Genomic DNA, 17763 nt, shown 5'->3' with positions numbered 1-17763 from the left:
CTTATTTTCTCTTTTCTGCTTCCGATTTTTGTTTCTTGGCAGGCATGTCACACTCGCGGCGCATCTGTCCGTGTGTATGACGATGATCGAAGCGCGTTACGACCGATACGACCGACTCGTGCCGCGTTTTTCTAATGCGCGCCGCACCGCGAGATGTGTCTCTGCCCATCGTGCTCAGAGCGGCATATAGCTGCTTGCGTAAGCGCTCTTGAAACAGGGAGAGAGTTGTATATGACTCCGATAGGGACCCGGAACGGGGGTCAGAGCGTCGATCTTCTGGCGTGTCAAGCTTGTGATCTTACTATTGATCCCTGCTTGCTATGGACGCTTTAAGTTGGGCTGGCAATGGCACGATGGCGGGCTAGGGTGGCATGCATAGCCGCTGAGGTTCTCGTTCTACAACTACGTGATCTCTGATTTGATGAACCCACGACATGACAGATTTAATCATTCGCGAGCTCGTCAATTTGAATCCAGTGCCTCCTCCAGCATTATAACACATTTGTGACGGATTCGAGCTGTCGAATAACACACACAAAAAAAGGGTCCAACGCTACTGAACCGAATATGGAGAGAAAGCATTCTCTGCGGGAAGAAAGCGTTCTTCTTCTTCTCCTTCTTTTTGTACTTCTTCTTCTTCTTGCTCCTCTTCTTCGTCTTCTTCTTCTTCTTGTTCTTCTTCTTCTTGTTCTTCTTCCTGTTCTTCTTCTTCTTCGTCTTCTTGTTCTTCTTCTTGTTGTTGTTCTTGTTCCTCTTCTTCCTCTTCCTCTTCTTCTTGTTCTTCTTCTTCTTCTTCTTCTTTTCCTTCTTCTTCTTCTTTTCCTTCTTCTTCTTCTTTTCCTTCCTCTTCTTCTTCTTCTTCTTCTTCTTCTTCTTCTTGTTCTTCTTCTTCTTGTTGTTCTTCTTCTCCTTCTTCTTTTCCTTCTTCTTCTTCTTTTCCTTCTTCCTCCTCTTCTTCTTCTTCTTCTTTTCCTTCTTCTTCTTCTTCTTCAGCCCACATGTAAAGCCCCGCTTTGACCAAGCCGTATGAACATGCCTTAGTGGCCTATAGGGGTACCGTGAATGCCAGAGTCCTGGCAGGCTGATTCTGACATCGTCCCATGTAAAACGAGAGACCTAAGTTGACAGCTCCTGCCAAAAGACCACGGCCACGGACACGGCGCACAGCGAGCGGTTAGACATGGCCTAGTATTGCTTTCGCAATAAAGGGCATTCAAATTGTTCCCGCCTCAGAGCATGGTGGGTTCCCGAACGAAACTGTGCGACTAAGAATGGACTAAATTTATTTTTGAGCTTTTGAACTAACCGGTGTTTTAGAAGGCGTAAAAGTGTCGTCCAACTATTATTTCAACAGAAGCGACTTCTTATACTGGAATTCTAGACCGCGGAAACTGAAAATATAGCATGGAAGAAATTATTCGCCAAATATGCGACTAATGGTACACATAACGGGCAACAATATGCAAATTGTGCCGGAAATGAAGCAGCTAGAAGAAATTGTGTGGACAGGCCAATACAAGTAAAAATATATGCAAAATAAGCAGATAGTGTGAAGCGCAGAGAACTAAAACAATCACCGATTTTGTTTCAATCCCCTTACCTTCCTCCAGGTCATGGATTAAGACACGAACCATGGTACTTTATCCTCGTTCTCAATGTTTATATGTTCCTTTTTCATACAAAGAACGCCGTTGTTCGGACTAGGACGCGGCCTGGTAAGCGAAGTTTTTTTCGCTCTCCCTGTCACATTGCACTACACGTCTGACGTGGGCGAGTCCCGAGATTCACTGATTGTGGTGGCGGCTGCTTGCCCCAGGGATACACATGTATGTTGTTCATACCGTCGTCATGGCAGCTTCATTGCAGGCGACGGCCGTTACGACGCGCATCTCCTCTTTCAGTTTTTCTTCTCACTTTTCTGTCAGCTATCGTCTGCACAAACAACACAGCGACGGGTACTCAGCCGCCAGCTGGCAGGCCGGTGCATTTCCTTCTTCCTTCAGCCGCAGCAACAACAACAGCTACGCTCTGTCTCCTCCTAATTTCTTCTCGTTCCGCCGCAGTGGATCAGCGGCTAGGGCAGCCGGCTGTTCAGGTCAAGGTCACGAGATCGACTCCCGGCAGTGGAGACGGCTGCATTTGTGTCGCTGAATACGAAATGCAATAATACTCGTGTGTTTTACTATGTCAGCACAGGTTATAGAAACCTAGGAAGTAGAAGCCGATCATCAGACCGGTGTTACTCATCATAGCCTGTGCGAAGCTTCAAGAGAACCTCGCTACCATACCGTACCATACCATAACCTACACCATACTATAGCGTACTCTACACTGTACGATATCATACCATACGATAACATACCATACCATATCACACCATAGCGTGGAACCATTACCTATTTCCCGATTTCATTTTGTTCAATCATTTCTTTACCGTTATCTTGAACTTTGTCGGTTTACTCACTTTCTTCAATCATGGCTTCAAGCCAGCGGAGAAACCATGTTCAGCAAGGTCCCTTCAACAATCGACACACGTCCTCTCCACACAACCCGCGCTGTGCGCTTGTGCGGAACCACGCGTAGCGTCTTCGTTCTGGGTCATGCACGCGTCGGCATCGTCGGCGGCGGGGCCATGTTTACAACGGCGCGCGTTGGCCCGCACTCTTGTGTACGCTCTCCACGGCTGGCGGCGGCGAAAGCAAATGCGCCCAAGTGCGGGCCAAGGCGGAGGATGTCGTGAAAGAAAGGACGCCCGGCTTGGCGTCAACAAACCCAACCGGCTGGGACCCGTCGTAACCGGCCCCGCTTTGGTGTTACCCCCCCCCCCCCTCCTCTCCCCCTTCCTCCTTCTCCAAGGGCGTGCGTGCATTCGTCGTTCCGCATAAATGCAGCAGTGCACATGGACGCCGAGCGCGGCTTCCGCGAGTTTAGCATCTCCCATGGAACACGCGTGTCAAAGCTTGGGCGCTGAAGGTGTCATGCCTGTTTCTCCATTCCGAGGCATCGTCCGTATTCGAACTACATCGTTTCGACACGAACATCCTTCTGACACGAGTCATCGTACTACTGTTCACCTTTGCACCGGCCGCGGTGGCTCAGTGGTTATGACACCCGGCTGCAAGGAACGAAGTCGCGCGGTTTGATTCCAGTAGCGGCTGCATATTGGTGGAGAAAGTGTAGAAACTGTGATGCGATGTGTGAGGTCCATTCCCAGCATATATATTTACAGGGAATTCAGCGCAACGCAAACACACATAAGAAAGAGGACACCACGGGAGCTTACGTCAACAAAGAAGGCATGATTTAAATCAGTTTATTCTTCAATTAACTGTGCTACATCGCCTGAAAGTTTTGTTAGAAAAGGACCAGTTAATTGAAGGCAATTCAAGCATCGCAGAAGGAATATACTGATGCAATACTGCCAGGTGCCTCCTTTACTCACAATCGAACGGGAGGCTTGAATTGCCTTAAATTAACTCATCTTTTCTAACATAACGTTCAGGGGATGTGGCACTTTTATTTTATTTATTTTGGTGAACACACTGATTTACATTGTGACATCTTTGTTGACTGACGTAAGCGCCGTGGTGTCCTCTTTCTTTCGTGTGTTTGTGTTGCGCTAAATTCCCTGTAATTATGTTTGATAACCAACTAGCTCAACAGTTAACTCCCTCGGCACGCACTTCGCTGTTTACATATATCACTGCACCCAGGCTAAACGTATTTATTTATTTATTTTTTACCGTGAAATACTTTTACCGTGCGCTGTCGGCGTGCCGCTGGGGAGAACACTGCGCCGAACCGGAGAAGACGGAGGCTGACCGAAAAAAAGAACAAAAGAAAAAGGAAGAACACCACGCGAATCTGAACGATCCTCCGTGGGTCACCCCTTAGTGCAGGGGGGGGGGGGGGGGGGGGGGGGAGGGGGCACACGGGCGTCCACTGCAAGCGACACCATTATGCAAGGCGCCTATGCCGCATAAGACATAGGAAAGAGGGTGGTTTTTTCTCTTTATACAGGTTTGTCGGAAAAGAAAGCATTATGAAGAAGACGAAAGATCTAATAAGCTATATAACAAGAGTTTCGAGCGAAACACTGACTGGCCTCTGGATTCTCGTGTAATAGAAAGTGGATTAGAAGATTGAATCTCCATGAAGGAACGTTGCTGTGCGTGTTAAGTGCACCAGGAACAATCCGGGTCGCGGTTATCCGGGCGGATCAAGAATTATCAACCCGCAATCGTTTTCTTCGCGTCCTCGGAGAAGTATATGACACGTCCGCTCCGTCTGGGTATAGCTCCGTGCAGCCCAAACGAGCTAGTAAACGTGGGTGGCGGATATGGCGCTTGGTACATAACGATCCGGCAGATGCGAAGATGGAATAAACGACAGGTAACGAGACGAGGCTCTCGTAAGCGCGTTGCTGGCGTCGAAAGCGAGCAACTGGCTCTAGCGATATACGCCGATTCTGCCGCTTCGACGCGATAGCGTACAAGACCCCATTCTCCGGAAAATACGCCGTTGTCGGCGTCGGCGTAGTGAGGGAAACATCATGGACGTGGCCCTGGCAGGTGATGGCCTTGTACCGACTAGTCAGCGGATTAATTGTGTGACGTCACGAGAGTGCATGACGTGGTCGGACTGGCAGGCGCTGCAAATGTGGGCTTCACGTTCGAAATGAGAGGATGAGGTCAGAATCCAGCCATCCGGAATGTTTGTATCCTTAGTTCGACACGGTGCCCTGAGGCGACGCAGGCATGCTTGTACGGCTTGGTTCAAGCGGGGTTTTATATCTATATTTGGTGGTCATTCTGTGGTATATTACGACTGTATACTGACTGATAGCAGGCGTGAGGTAATAGATGCACAGATTAAAAGAGTAGATATATAAGTGAGCAGCAAAGCGTATGTACTACTGGACAATGATCAGCAGCTATTTTGTCCCCTATCACTAAAAGCGGAGCGTAGGAGCCTTCCCCCCCCCCCCCCCCCCCCTCTCGCCCCCTATTTCTCACATGCCCGCCCTGGGCATGCTTACCTCTATACTGGTTCAATACGAATCGCCAGTCAGAAATGCGCATGCCCAGTTCATGTTAGTGACAGGTGCAGCGACAGATGGCGGCAGCTGCCATTTTATCCTGTAATTTTATCGCGTTTCAGATTTTTTCTCTTGATGCCTTGTTCTGGCTTTGATATGCACTTCCTTTGAGACATCATGATTCTCTGTTTGTTTGTGTGTGTGTGTGTTTTTGTCTTTTTAGTTTGTTCCAATGCTGTAATCCAGACATGCTCATGCGTATAAAAGGTGGTGTATTTCGCCAAAAACTCATTTGGAAGTAGGCGCTCTTTCTATCCTTCTTTCCTGTGTTGATATCCTTTGCGCCGCTTCAATGTATTGCATTGTTAGCAGCGCTGATCTTCTAGTTCATGTTGTTTCATTATTATCAGAGTTTCAGAGTGGTGTAAATTATGGCAAATGGAGCTGAACATTAACAAGTGCAAACATATGCGTATTTCTCGTCGTAACAATGAAGTAGCTAATTACAACCTCAATAATACTCCTCTTGAAACTGTGTCTTCGTATAAATACCTTGGTGTGCACATAACTTCTAATCTTTCTTGGAATCTGCATGTGGAATCTATTACTAACAATGCTAACCGCATGTTGGGGTACCTGCGCCGAAACTTTAACCTTTCTTCTAGTTCAATAAAATTGCTTCTTTATAAAACCCTTGTTCGTCCTAAACTGGAATATGCAGACCCTGTCTGGGACCCTGGCCTTGCATCTCTAGAATCTGAAATCGAATCTGTTCAAAACCGCGCGTCACGTTTTATACTTTCCAACTATCACCGTAACTCCAGTGTTACCGTTATGAAAACAACATTATCATTGCCACCGCTTTCACTACGCAGGAAAATTTCTCGCTTATGCCTATTTCACAAAATCTATTACCACAATCCTGTCCTTAAGAGCCGGCTACTAACTACCCCCACATATGTTTCAGGTCGCATTGATCATCTTCACAAAGTAGGTGTTCCGTCACGTCGTACTAAACACGCCTCTTATTCTTTTGTTCCAAACATTTCTGTCAGTTGGAACCACCTTCCTAGGCACATTGCTGATATTACGGACCCAAATTCTTTTAAGACTGCCGTATGTAATCTATATTTATAGATGGTAGTCAAAATTGTTTTTGTTCGTTTTCGGTGACATTGTTGACTGTCGGAAATGTTTTTTTTTTTTTTTGTCTCAACTGCTTTTCCGCTTCTTTTTTTTTTGCGCCAATCCTTTTTTTTTTTTTTTTACTTTTCGCCGTGTTATTGTTTCTCCTATGTTGTTTTATGCTGCACTGTACCCTGTACCAATGTATCTTTCCCACTCCCCTCTTTAATGCCTTCGGGCCCTGAGGGTATATGAGTGAATAAATAAATAAATAAATAAATAAATAAATAAATAAATAAATAAATAAATAAATAAATAAATAAATAAATAAATAAATAAATAAATAAATAAATAAATAAGTGCTTTTCACGATCTTTCGCGCGGTCCTTTTCTACGTGCTATGCGCTGTTTGCTTTCGTTATTTTTTCGTTCTTTCTCTTTTTCGCGTGGTCGACTAAATTAAGTGTATTATGGATATTTTCATCACATTTCCCAATGCCTTTTCAATACAAAAATTAAACAAACAGTGCGATATGTACTGAGAGCAATTTATATTATCTGCTTAAAAATTGCCGTTTGCACTGGTATAGAAGCGTTTAAGGCTGTCTTCTGAAATTTATTGCTGTGTAAAAGCTACGGCTATTTTCATGAGTCAAGATTGATTGGGAATACTCCAAAATGGCGTCCTTAACAGAGATTCATACGCAGTTTCGAAGTGTTCAACCCCACAGACTTCTTTAACCGCTTTTTTGCCGGTATACAACGAAGTGGCGCGAATACGCCAGATCGCCTGGCGGTGCCATTCAACTAAGTCCCGCGCGGTCGATACTTCACCGACTCGCGTCGTGTCGTCGGAGCCGTCACACACGCTGCCCTTCGTTGTCGTCAGCGCCGTCTAGCAACCGCAGCATCGAGCAAAGTTTAGGGCGCGGACCGGACGTGGCGTTTGTTGTTCCTGACGCCGGGACACACAAGGGGCGCGGCGTTTGTTTGTTTATAGTCGCCGCGAGCTACGGCAGCGCGTTGTTTACCGCTGTCGGCGGCGTGACTCATTCTCTGGCAGCGACAGAAGCCGGACGTGGGTGAGAGAAGACCCTCCTCCCGCAAGCGCCATCTCTCGCACGCGCGCACACACAAACACTAGTGTACGCGTGGACACACACAGACGCACGTACACCCTTTGTTTATTGACGCTAAAGCCGACGGCGTCGCGAATTCTTTCGTTTCCTTCCACAGCCAGACGGTTCTCTCCGGCTTCCGTTGGCTGTCGGAGCTGGCGCGCAACTTTGACTTGGGCAGGAAGTTGTGCCGCGAAAGCAAGGAAGAGCCAGCAACCGCCACGCGATGGTGCTGGAAAAGCCGTAGTGTTTCCCTAAATTATGCCGGTAAGCACAAGAGGCGACACATGGTAGTTCGAGTACCGCAGAAATGCCGGACTGTTCAAGCTCCCTATGCTTGAACCGGTTCTTAAAGGACAGAAAACTCGCATTCAGATTCAAGAAAGCGATTTTTCTAGGTGCAATGTTCCTGGTACTGTGTTGTTCAATGCATTGCGGGCGAATCTGCGGTGCAGATGCGCTTTATAAAGCAGAATCCGCGCTTTCGGCAGGACGCTTCACCCAAGCCAAGTAGGAAGCTTGCAGTCTCTTGTTTTCCCTGCACGCAGTTTTGAACAAACTCAAAGAACTTGAGCGGCTGCATGCGTTTGATGACCAAAAGTTTTTCTCGTAATGTATGAGGTAAAAAGGAGGAGGGGGAGGCGGGGGTCGTATGTATAGGCTTCTCCTAGACATGTACGCTCCTCGCCACGCGGTTCTTTGCAATGTTGGTGTTTCTCTTTGCCATCTTCTGCTATTCATTCACTGCCGTAAGCAAGCTGAATTGTACTACATTATGTACCCTAGCTCCGTTTGCAATCATTTAGCCACAAGCTCACGCTCACCAACGTGCACACTCACTGGTCAACTCCCTCCCTCAGTTCTCGGCTTCCTTTTATTTGCTTGATTGTTTCGACCACCTGGGGATATTTAACATGCGCTGACATCGCACAGCACATGGACGCCTCTTCGTTTCGCCTCCATCGAAACGAACCCGACCGCGGCGGCTGCGTTTCGATGGAGGCGAAACGAAGAGGCGTCCGTGTGCTGTGCGATGTCAACGTTGTTGTTGTTGATGTGGCTGTAGGAAGAAGGAAAAGAAAATGCACGGGCCTGCTACTGGCTCTCTAGCTGAGCCACTTCCGTTGCCTAGTGTAGACGGAAGAAAAAATAGAGAAGAAAGAAAAGTAAGAGGGAAAGAAAGACGCGCGCCGCAACAACAGCCGTCGTCCACCACCGAAGCGGTGGCGGGTGCAATGACGGCCTACAACAGATAAAAATTCGGTGGCAGGCTAGCTCCCGCCGCAAGCGTCGGTGACCTACCTACCTGCCCCAGCCCCATCAGGGCCGATGTCAGCGCACGTTAAAGATCCTCAGGTGGTTGAAATTACTCCGTAGCCCTCCACTACGACTCCTCTTTCTCTCTCTTTCCACTTTAACTCCCACCTTCCTGGCGCGGTTCAGGTGTCCACAGAAACAAGTGTGACAGATACTGCGTCTTTCATTTCCTGTGAACCAATTATTATTATTATTATTATTATTATTATTATTATTATTATTATTATTATTATTATTACTATTATTATTATTATTATTATTATTATTATTATTATTATTATTATTATTATTATTATTATTATTATTATTATTATTATTATTATTATTATTATTATTATTATTATTATTTGTTCCAATATCGATGGACCCTTCATCAGCTCATTAAAAAAAAGGAAAGGAAACAATGCGGAATCATGGATAAGGTAAATAACTTGACCACTTACCCTAACAAGGAATCTGCTTAAAAGAAATAGCAAAATTCTAGATTTTCGCAAAGGGAAAACTCTGACAGCACTGCAGAGGTCTGCACTGCAGAAATGCGAAAGCATGGGCATTGACTGCTCTTTAGTAGCTTGTAGAGTAAAGGCGAGATTAACTAGGACTAGCTGAAACCAACTTAAACCAGTTAGAACCAGGTAAGAATATTTCCTCTTTTTTTTCATCCACTTGAACGACTACAAAGTTTTGTATTTTGACTGGCAAAATATGAGGCTGGTTTTGCGATTAAGCGCATGATCCTACGAATAGCTTTTGGAGCATTCAACGTTGCAATACCTAAGGTCTAAGTTTAGCCGTAGAAAATCAGGAAGATCATAATTAGACTATTTTTGGTCCAAACCTCGAGGCCCACACCATTTTTCCTGCTCTCGGGGGCCCCTGAGACGATGGGCCCATTTGAACCCTGGATAATTCGGCCCTGCCTATATAGAGTGTCATGAATCAGCACTTATGAAAGTCATGACTAGACGCTAGTCATGGTCATGATTGATTGACTTACACAAGTCATCAACTCCATAGTCATGCGCATTGGATCTCCCATATCACTGACTCATAACGAGTGTCTGACTCTACTAAACTATAATGAGTCACATGGCATGAATAGGCATGACATTTATATACCACTTGTCATTATGTGCACATTCACGACTACCAGTCTCATCTTAATGTGACGTCATATCACATGTTACATTTGGCTTCCACGTTTTGCGGACACGTTTTCGCGAATATAACCAAGTAAGACATTCGCGTTTAATAAACGGAATGAAATGCACAGGGCAAAGAAAACTGCTATCCGATTACTCCCGCATCCGCAGCCTTAAGGTCCTCCCCGAATGAGGCGGCTCGCTCCCTGTGCCACATGTCGGACAAGCTGTTAAATCATCATCATCATCATAATCATCATCATCAGCCTGACTATAACCCCGCCGGGGTGGCGCAGTGGTTACGACGCTCGACTACTGTTCCCAAGGACGCGGGATCGAATCCCGGCCTCGGCGGCAGCTTTTCGGTGGAGGCGAAAAGCAAGGCGTCCGTGTGCTGTGCGCTGTCAGCGCACGTTAAAGAACCCCAGGTGGTCGAAATTTCCGGAGTCCTCCACTACGGCGTCTCTCATAGCCTGAGTTGCTTTGGGACGTTAAACCCCACAAACCAACCAACCAACCAGCCTGACTATAACCACTGCAGGGCGACGGCCTCTCCCAGATTTCTTCAATCAACCCGGTTCTGTGCAAGCTGCATCCACTTGACCCCTGCGAGCTTCTTAACCTCATTCGCCCACCTAACTTTCTGCCGCCTCCTGCTACGCTTTCCTTCCCTTGGAATCCAGTTTGTTACCCTAAGCGACCATTGGTTATCCTCTCTTCGCACTACATGTCCTGCCCATGTCCATTTCTTCCTAATTTCCACTAGAATGTCGGTAACTTGAGTTATTTCTCTGACCCACTCTGCACGCTTCCTATCTCTTAATGTTACCCCTACCATTTTTCTCTCCATAGCCCTCTGCGTTGTCCTCAACTTAAGCTGCTAAGTATTCCTCATTAATGAGAGCAAATAGTATACGTGGTTAAAACCAGTCTGCATCCCCGATATCTGAGGTACAACATAATACTTTCCCCGAATGTTTATTGACTACCACTGTCTTTGGAGACAACACAGGCCTGACGATGTCCATTGGTCAAAGATGACGTCACTGAAGAGCTGCTTCCACTGCTTTACACTCACTGCACAGCACAGATAACATAGTTCACTACAGCGGCTGCTACACATGTTGAAGTTGCAAGGCGATATTTTATGCTTGGATCTTCTGCTGCTGTTTCGTGCATTTAGGTCAAATCACTTGTTGAACACCAATAACATCATTTCTTTCTGGCTTAATTCTGGTCGTTCAACCATTTATACCAGAACGGCCTCGTACCGTCTTTCTCAAAAATAACCAGGCGAAGCGGTTTGTTTCACTGCTATGAAGTGGAGCCCTCAGTAGAACTCAACTGGCTCGACAAAGACAATGGTGCTCACCCTATACGAATTTTTTAGCTTACGCCTCACCATAATTGATTGACCACACTGCTAAGAAGTAACCCTCATTGCATGTCAGCCATTGGCAGAGACGGTGCGTGGCTAATAAGAAACAAGGTTATGGATCGCATATCAAGCTCGAAAGGAAATATTGCCTCAGCGTAAGAGAACCGCGCCATATATATATATATATATATATATATATATATATATATATATATATATATATATATATATATATATATATATATATATATATATATATATATATATATATATATATATATATATATATATATATATATATATATATATATATAAAGAGCTGTGATTTGACCAATTGCACTTTGCGTGCCCAGTGGTGCTGGGGGGCTTTGAGCGACGTCTTAATCGAGGACGCTGGATTACTCTCGACTACCTTGGGCTATTTGAAGGGCAGGCGTTTTAGCATCTATGAAGCCGCGGTGGCCAAGACGGCGCTACTTTCTTAGCAGTTCACATACAGGAAACACTGAGCCGGAGCGGTACAATACATGCGTGTCCGTCGGTTAACCTCTGTACTCACGTTACGTCATTAATATATTTGTTCTTTTTTGCGAGTAGTACAAGATTGTGCATCAAGAGGGCCCGGTACACCTGTACAGCCTGTTTGCATGCGTCCTCGGCGGTCGTGTTGAATTTAGCTTCACTACTATACGCGCGGCTGTCGCAGATTACGCATGCAGCAACGGGATATTATATTATTGCAGGACAATGCTGCTTATCACCCGATGTGTGCCTGTTGCAGGTGTGGCGCAAAACTGCCAGCAATACAATGGTTTGCTTACGTCTTTGTTGCCTCGGCTGCAACTGGACGACGACAGAAAAATGCAGCCTCGGGATACGTGTTTAGATAAAAGCAAATGATTATTTCGCAATAAATGCTATTTCGCTGTAACCGCTCCCACATTTACCGCCACGATCTGTTCAGTAGAGTTGCAAACATGTTCATGCAAGTTAACGTGGAACGTGAAGGGCTCTGAGTCACTACTCATAAACCTGCAGCTTGTCAGGGATCGTTGTGAGGAATCCATGAGGGATACCGAGGGAGCCTGTGCAAGCGCATGTCCGTCCGTCCTGCGTAAGTAAATCAATTATTTGATTTATTGATAACTGTTGCTGTGGCAACGATGGGAAAAGAAGCATTGCGTCATGTGTCCGGTGTTCAGCGTCCTAACGCAGCATACGTGCCTATAGAAGCGATGCAGTCGAGGTCTTCTTATTTATTGAAAACCGCATTCATGGGCTTCTTATTAACTCTGGCCATCACTCATTTAGCGTGACCTTACTAAGCGCAGTACGCGAACTATATGCAAATATCTTCCTTACCTAAACTACGCCCCCCCCCCCCCCCCCCCCCTTTTGCAGTCCGGATTCGATTCCACGACCTTGAGCCCTGGAGCCGAACACCATCGCTACTCAGCCATAGCAGCAGTTCGTCCTGTTTGTTTTTGTTTTGTATTTACGTTAGGGCTAACTAACTAAGATAGTGAGAGACCGGAAAGCGTGGCGTGACATGGTCAATAGGGTCACGAAGAGTCGGACACGACTGAACGACTGAACTGAACTGAACTGAACTAATTTTTAGCAGGTCAAGCAATGTCTTCATCTGGGAAGGATATTTTTAGACAGCTACCGCTTTGCTTGTTCCTTCTCGCTGTTTCGAGAGCAATGTTGAAACAATAGAAATTTCCTTTTGTTTTTACACGGACCAATTGCTCTATTTTCTACCACACAAATCCCTCGTGCGCAATAATCGCAACGCTCACCCGACACGTACGGCATCGCTTCGCTGCCTTATCGGAGCAGCACCTCTCGTGTTCGCAGTTTCGGGACGGGGCTCCGTGTCGTATCTGACCTCGGCTGCATTTTCTTTTTTATCACCAACTCGATTACAATGTCGTTTGCGTACTGCATTGCTTATCACCGCCTTGCGTTTCGAGCATCGGAGGCGGCCATGTGTTGCGCTTTATCTCGCCCCTTCTTTGTTTGGCGGTTACTCTTGCTTTTTTTCCTTTATTTTCGCCGCTTTCGGTCCACCCTTGATGCGCGAATTTGTCGCCTCAGCGGGGCCGAAGTGCAGCGGGACACGACAAGAGCACAGCAGAGACACTGCCTCGTGCTGATAAAAGCGGCCACGCCGATAAGACGAGGACGTGCAGAGCGTGGTTATCGCATGGGCTCGCTGGTGATGTTCGCCCGTGCCGGGGGCTGGCTATCACCTCAGACTTGACCGACGCGAAGGACGCGCGCGCGGAGCGCGTGCGGCCTCACCGCGCCACCGCTTTGCGCTCTAGGGGAGGGCAATTATGCGAAGACAACTTTGCAAGGGTACGGCCCGTATGAGTTCCTGAATCCTCGGACATGCGACTGTAGCTGCTTGAGTGGGGCGAGTCACACAGAGAATGTATACCGTCATAAGGAAATAATAATAATAATAATAATAATAATAATAATAATAATAATAATAATAATAATAATAATAATAATAATAATAATAATAATAATAATAATAATAATAATAATAATAATAATCATAATAATAATAATAATAATAATAATAATAATAATAATAATAATAATGTTTGTTTCGCCACCACAATGTACTACATGGTGGCAGGAGGTCCGCATTCAAACTTGCCTCTCGGACAGCTTCACTAGATCGTGTGCACCCAGCCGCTTTGGCAGCAAAAACAGGCAACGAAAAACCCCGCCTAATTGGCGCAACGGAGAGGCGTTCGTGTGCTGTGCTATGTTAGTGCACGTTAAACATTCCAGATGGTCGAAATTCTACGTAGCCCTCCACTACGGCTCCCCTTTCTCTCTTTCCGCTTTCGCTCCCACCTTCCTCCCTTCCCTTACGGCGCGGTACAGGTGTCCACAGAGGCGTCGTGTGCTGTGCGATGTCAGCGCACGTTAAAGATCCCCAGGCAGTCGAAATTACTCCGTAGCCCTCCTCTACGGCTCCTCTTTCTCCCTTTCCACTTTCACTCCCATCTTCCTCCCTTCCCTTACGGCGCGGTTGCGGTGTCCACAGAAATCAAGTGAGACAGTTACCGCGCCTTTCCCTTCCTATATATAAATCAGCTTTTTTTTTTAATCAGTCCACAGAAACAAGTGTGACAGATACTGCTCCTTTCCTTTCCTGTGAACCAATTATTATTATTATTATTATTATTATTATTATTATTATTATTATTATTATTATTGATAATAATAATAACTGAAGTATAATAGATATAATTTGTTCGTGCACTTATATATATATGTATATTACCTGGTGAGAGGAGCTAGTAATAGCTTTATTTACTGTCTGGCCGTGTTTGACGCGGTCGGCCCTATAGGTCGCCCACTTGAGAACATCGAGATATTGTCTCTTCGCAGCCACGATGGCGGGACGGCCCAGAGTAAGTCGTTGAGGCTGGAGCTGCGCAGAGCGGCGGACCATCTCGACAAGAGGGTTTCAGGATTAACACCGGTCACTTGTGCCTTACACTACCAGAGTATATTTTTAAGTGTAGCTATGTTTGCCTTGCAGACCTTACCTTGTATCACATAAAGATATCATTAGTTGGTTAATAGGAACTGAGAGGCGTAGTAATTTTCTTGCTTACGGTGTACGCTGTGCTGTTGGGCAAGGGATGGAGAGTGTGAAAGAAGATGATGGTAATGTGATGCGTTTCTTTAATGGCGCATAAGTTGCTTTGGCGAACGAGCGTGCCCCATATGGGGCGAGGTGTACTGGTCAATTCACGGTGGGTCAAAGAGTGGTTTCCATACGCCAGTTATCTCAGACAATCCGAGCGCCAAGCCAGGATAAAACTTGTACCCGGCGACACACGACCCAGAACGCAGCACCTACAGCGTATACGATGCGCACGCTCAAACGACCAAACCATCGCTGCTGTCCAGTTGCTGCGAGCAGAACACTGTCCCAGAGGCCAGGATTCAAACCCACGACCTTTCGCTGAGCAGTCGAACGCCGTAGGCGCTGAGCCACTGCGGTGTGTTTTATACGGTGCGCGGATCGGAACAAGTTTCAAGGCACCACTGGAATCGCCGACCTGAACACTGCTTTTGGCGATGGAAATCTAGCATCACCGCACTGTACACAGAAACATAAGCGAGGGAAGTGTATAAGCGTCGAATCCAACGGAAATAAATCTTCTCAAAAAGCAGTTACTTCTGGTTAAATTAGACGCAAGTGAAGACATTCCTTTCTTCCTGCTGGCATATTAATACTTATCTTACACTTTATCTTTGAGAATGCATGAGTATTTACGCCCCTGAAATATTTATATAATAATAATAATTGGTTCACAGGAAGGGAAGGCCGCAATATCTGTCATAATTGTTTCGGCGGACACCTGACCGCGCTGCAAGGGAAGGGAGGAAGGTGGAAGTGAAAGTCGAAAGGGGGAAAGAGGAGCCGTAGTGGAGGGCTACGGGGTAATTTCGACCACCTGGGGATCTTTAACGTGCGCTGACATCGCATAGCACACGGGCGCCTCTTCGTTTCGCCCCCATCGAAATGCAGCCACCGGCGATCGGGTTTGAACCCGAGCGTGAAATTCCCAAAGGAAGTGCTGGCCATTGTTGGTTGGTTTGTTGGGAACGTCCCAAAGCGACTCAGGCTATGAGAGACACCGTAGTGGAGGGCTCCGGAAATTTTGACCACCTGGAGTTCTTTAAACGTACACTGACATCGCACAGCACACGGGCGCCTAGCTTTTCGCCTCCATCGAAAAGCTGCCGCCGAGGTCGGGATTCGAGCCCGCATCTTTCGGCACATTAGTCGATCGCCCTGCCACTGCACCACCCCAGCGGTGAGAATAATTTTCACCATTGACGTCGTTTTTCACGCCGCCAGTTTCTTATTTCGAGTTAGTTAATGAGTTGCAAGTTATTTGGACGAGAGGTAAACTGTGCGTGTTTAATTAACTGATTAAATAACTGGTGAATTTGTGGGAAGTAAAGGGTTTTATATTTAGGCTGCTGTTATCCGGCGCGCTGCCATCATGCATCCACCCATCATGATGGCTCTGTATACTGTTTAGTTTTTTAGTCGCAAGCCACACGCTCGATTCCCGGGCGTTGAATTTTTTATGGGAAGTTTATATGATTTTTTATTTGAAATTATTTGCTATCTTCATTATGTATTCTGATGCTATTTGTATGCCCCTCCTCCTTGGGCCGTAAAGGCCTGCGGTATTGAATAAATAAAAAATAAAAAAAAGTTGCGCTGCAGTATTATGGAATTCCAGATGGTTGAGGTTAATCCTCAGCCCTCTCGCTCCATAACATTCGCAATGTTAGAAGTGACGTGCGTCTATGGGCATTACACGAAGAGTCGAAGCAGGCAGCTGCATCCAAGACGGAACATTTCACAAGACATGCTCTCAAAATAGGCATACACGCACCGGTGTAGCAAACAATGCGTAGATATAAAGCCCCGAGTTTGAATTGAGGTTGTTGCAAGTTACTGGTTGGATAAGCCTCGCTAAATCTTCCGATGATTGGTCGACCATAGTGAAAGCTAGATATTCTTTTAATCCGGAATTAAAGCACAGAACGCTGGCCGACATGCGTCGCCATGTACACAAGTACTCATAAAAGAAAGCACTACTGTCACCGTTTGGAGTCTAGAGCAGGGCCTCCCACGAATTTTATAAGAGCACAAGAGGTCTCTCTCTCGCTCTCTCTTTTTTATCTGACTGATTGCCGTTTGGAGGAAAAATGTCGTGAAAAAAACCCACTCAGGTGCGGTTGCCCTCTGTAAGGAATCGAGTAAGACAAACCTTTCCACGTTGTACGTCGGATAGCACATAATTTTCTAAATCGCTAAAGGCACAGGGTAAGGAACACAGCGGTGACGATGTCAGGCCCGTCTTGTATGCATCCACGCCAGCTTATGAAGACAGCCCATGCAACTGCGGTGTAGTCAAGTAGCTCGATGTCTTCATCCCGACGGCATCATAAACAATCATATGTAATACAGTACGGCCCAAGTCAAAAGAAGTTCTCGCTGACGTCAGGGCAAGTGCTCGAGGCGCAGCATCGCGTCATTGAAGAAATACACAGTTTGTAACGGTGGGCAGATTTGAGGCGGATCCGCGCCAGACCAGCGATGTAGTTCAGCGCAGCAGTGATGCAGGCTCGAAGTCAACACGACGTCGACCGCGTCGACTCGGGGTCCCCGCTGCGTTGACCGAGGTGCGTATTGGACGACGTATAAGATGGACCGAAGCAATAGGCGCCGGTGTAGACGTCCTGTCGTTAGGACGTAGTAGTGCTTGTAGTGCTTTTTCTTTATACCCCTCCACTTGCCTCGTTCTTTAGGCCACGTTTTGCAAGTCGTCTTTCTGTTCAGTTTATTCATCTTCCATAATATTCCATCTCTTCTGTTCATTTCAACCACCCTCGTCCATTAATTGATGTTAATAACCCACGCGTCTTTTTTCTGTTCTGCTTATTTTCAGTTATTACTATCCTCATTGGTTTTATGTTTATTATTTTTAGCATACATTTACAACAGATTTCCTAGCACGGAATAGTGTGTGTATACAGTCAAATTTTTCCTTCTTCTATTGCTAAAAATGTCATGCACGCACT

The 17763-nt window shown here is 46.2% G+C and overlaps 1 protein-coding gene across 3 annotated transcripts in view; it reads left to right on the top strand.

The window, feature by feature from the left end:
* The window catches only part of LOC146179013 (uncharacterized), a 449427-nt gene that overhangs the window by 260253 nt on the left and 171411 nt on the right, over positions 1–17763 (top strand). The window contains exon 2 of one of the 3 annotated variants that reach the window (XM_084578708.1): positions 1611–1715. The exons of the other annotated variants lie outside the window; for them this stretch is intronic. Within the exon in view, the coding sequence (XP_084434834.1) occupies positions 1656–1715 (60 nt within the window). The 5' untranslated portion in view covers positions 1611–1655. The remainder of the gene's footprint in view (positions 1–1610; positions 1716–17763) is intronic. 3 annotated transcript variants of the gene reach the window in all.

Source organism: Amblyomma maculatum, chromosome 9 (genome assembly GCF_055883805.1).
Source record: "Amblyomma maculatum isolate TAMU_Amacu chromosome 9, ASM5588380v1, whole genome shotgun sequence".
In the NCBI taxonomy this organism is placed as follows: domain Eukaryota; kingdom Metazoa; phylum Arthropoda; class Arachnida; order Ixodida; family Ixodidae; genus Amblyomma; species Amblyomma maculatum.
This window is presented reverse-complemented; position numbering and strand designations above follow the sequence as displayed.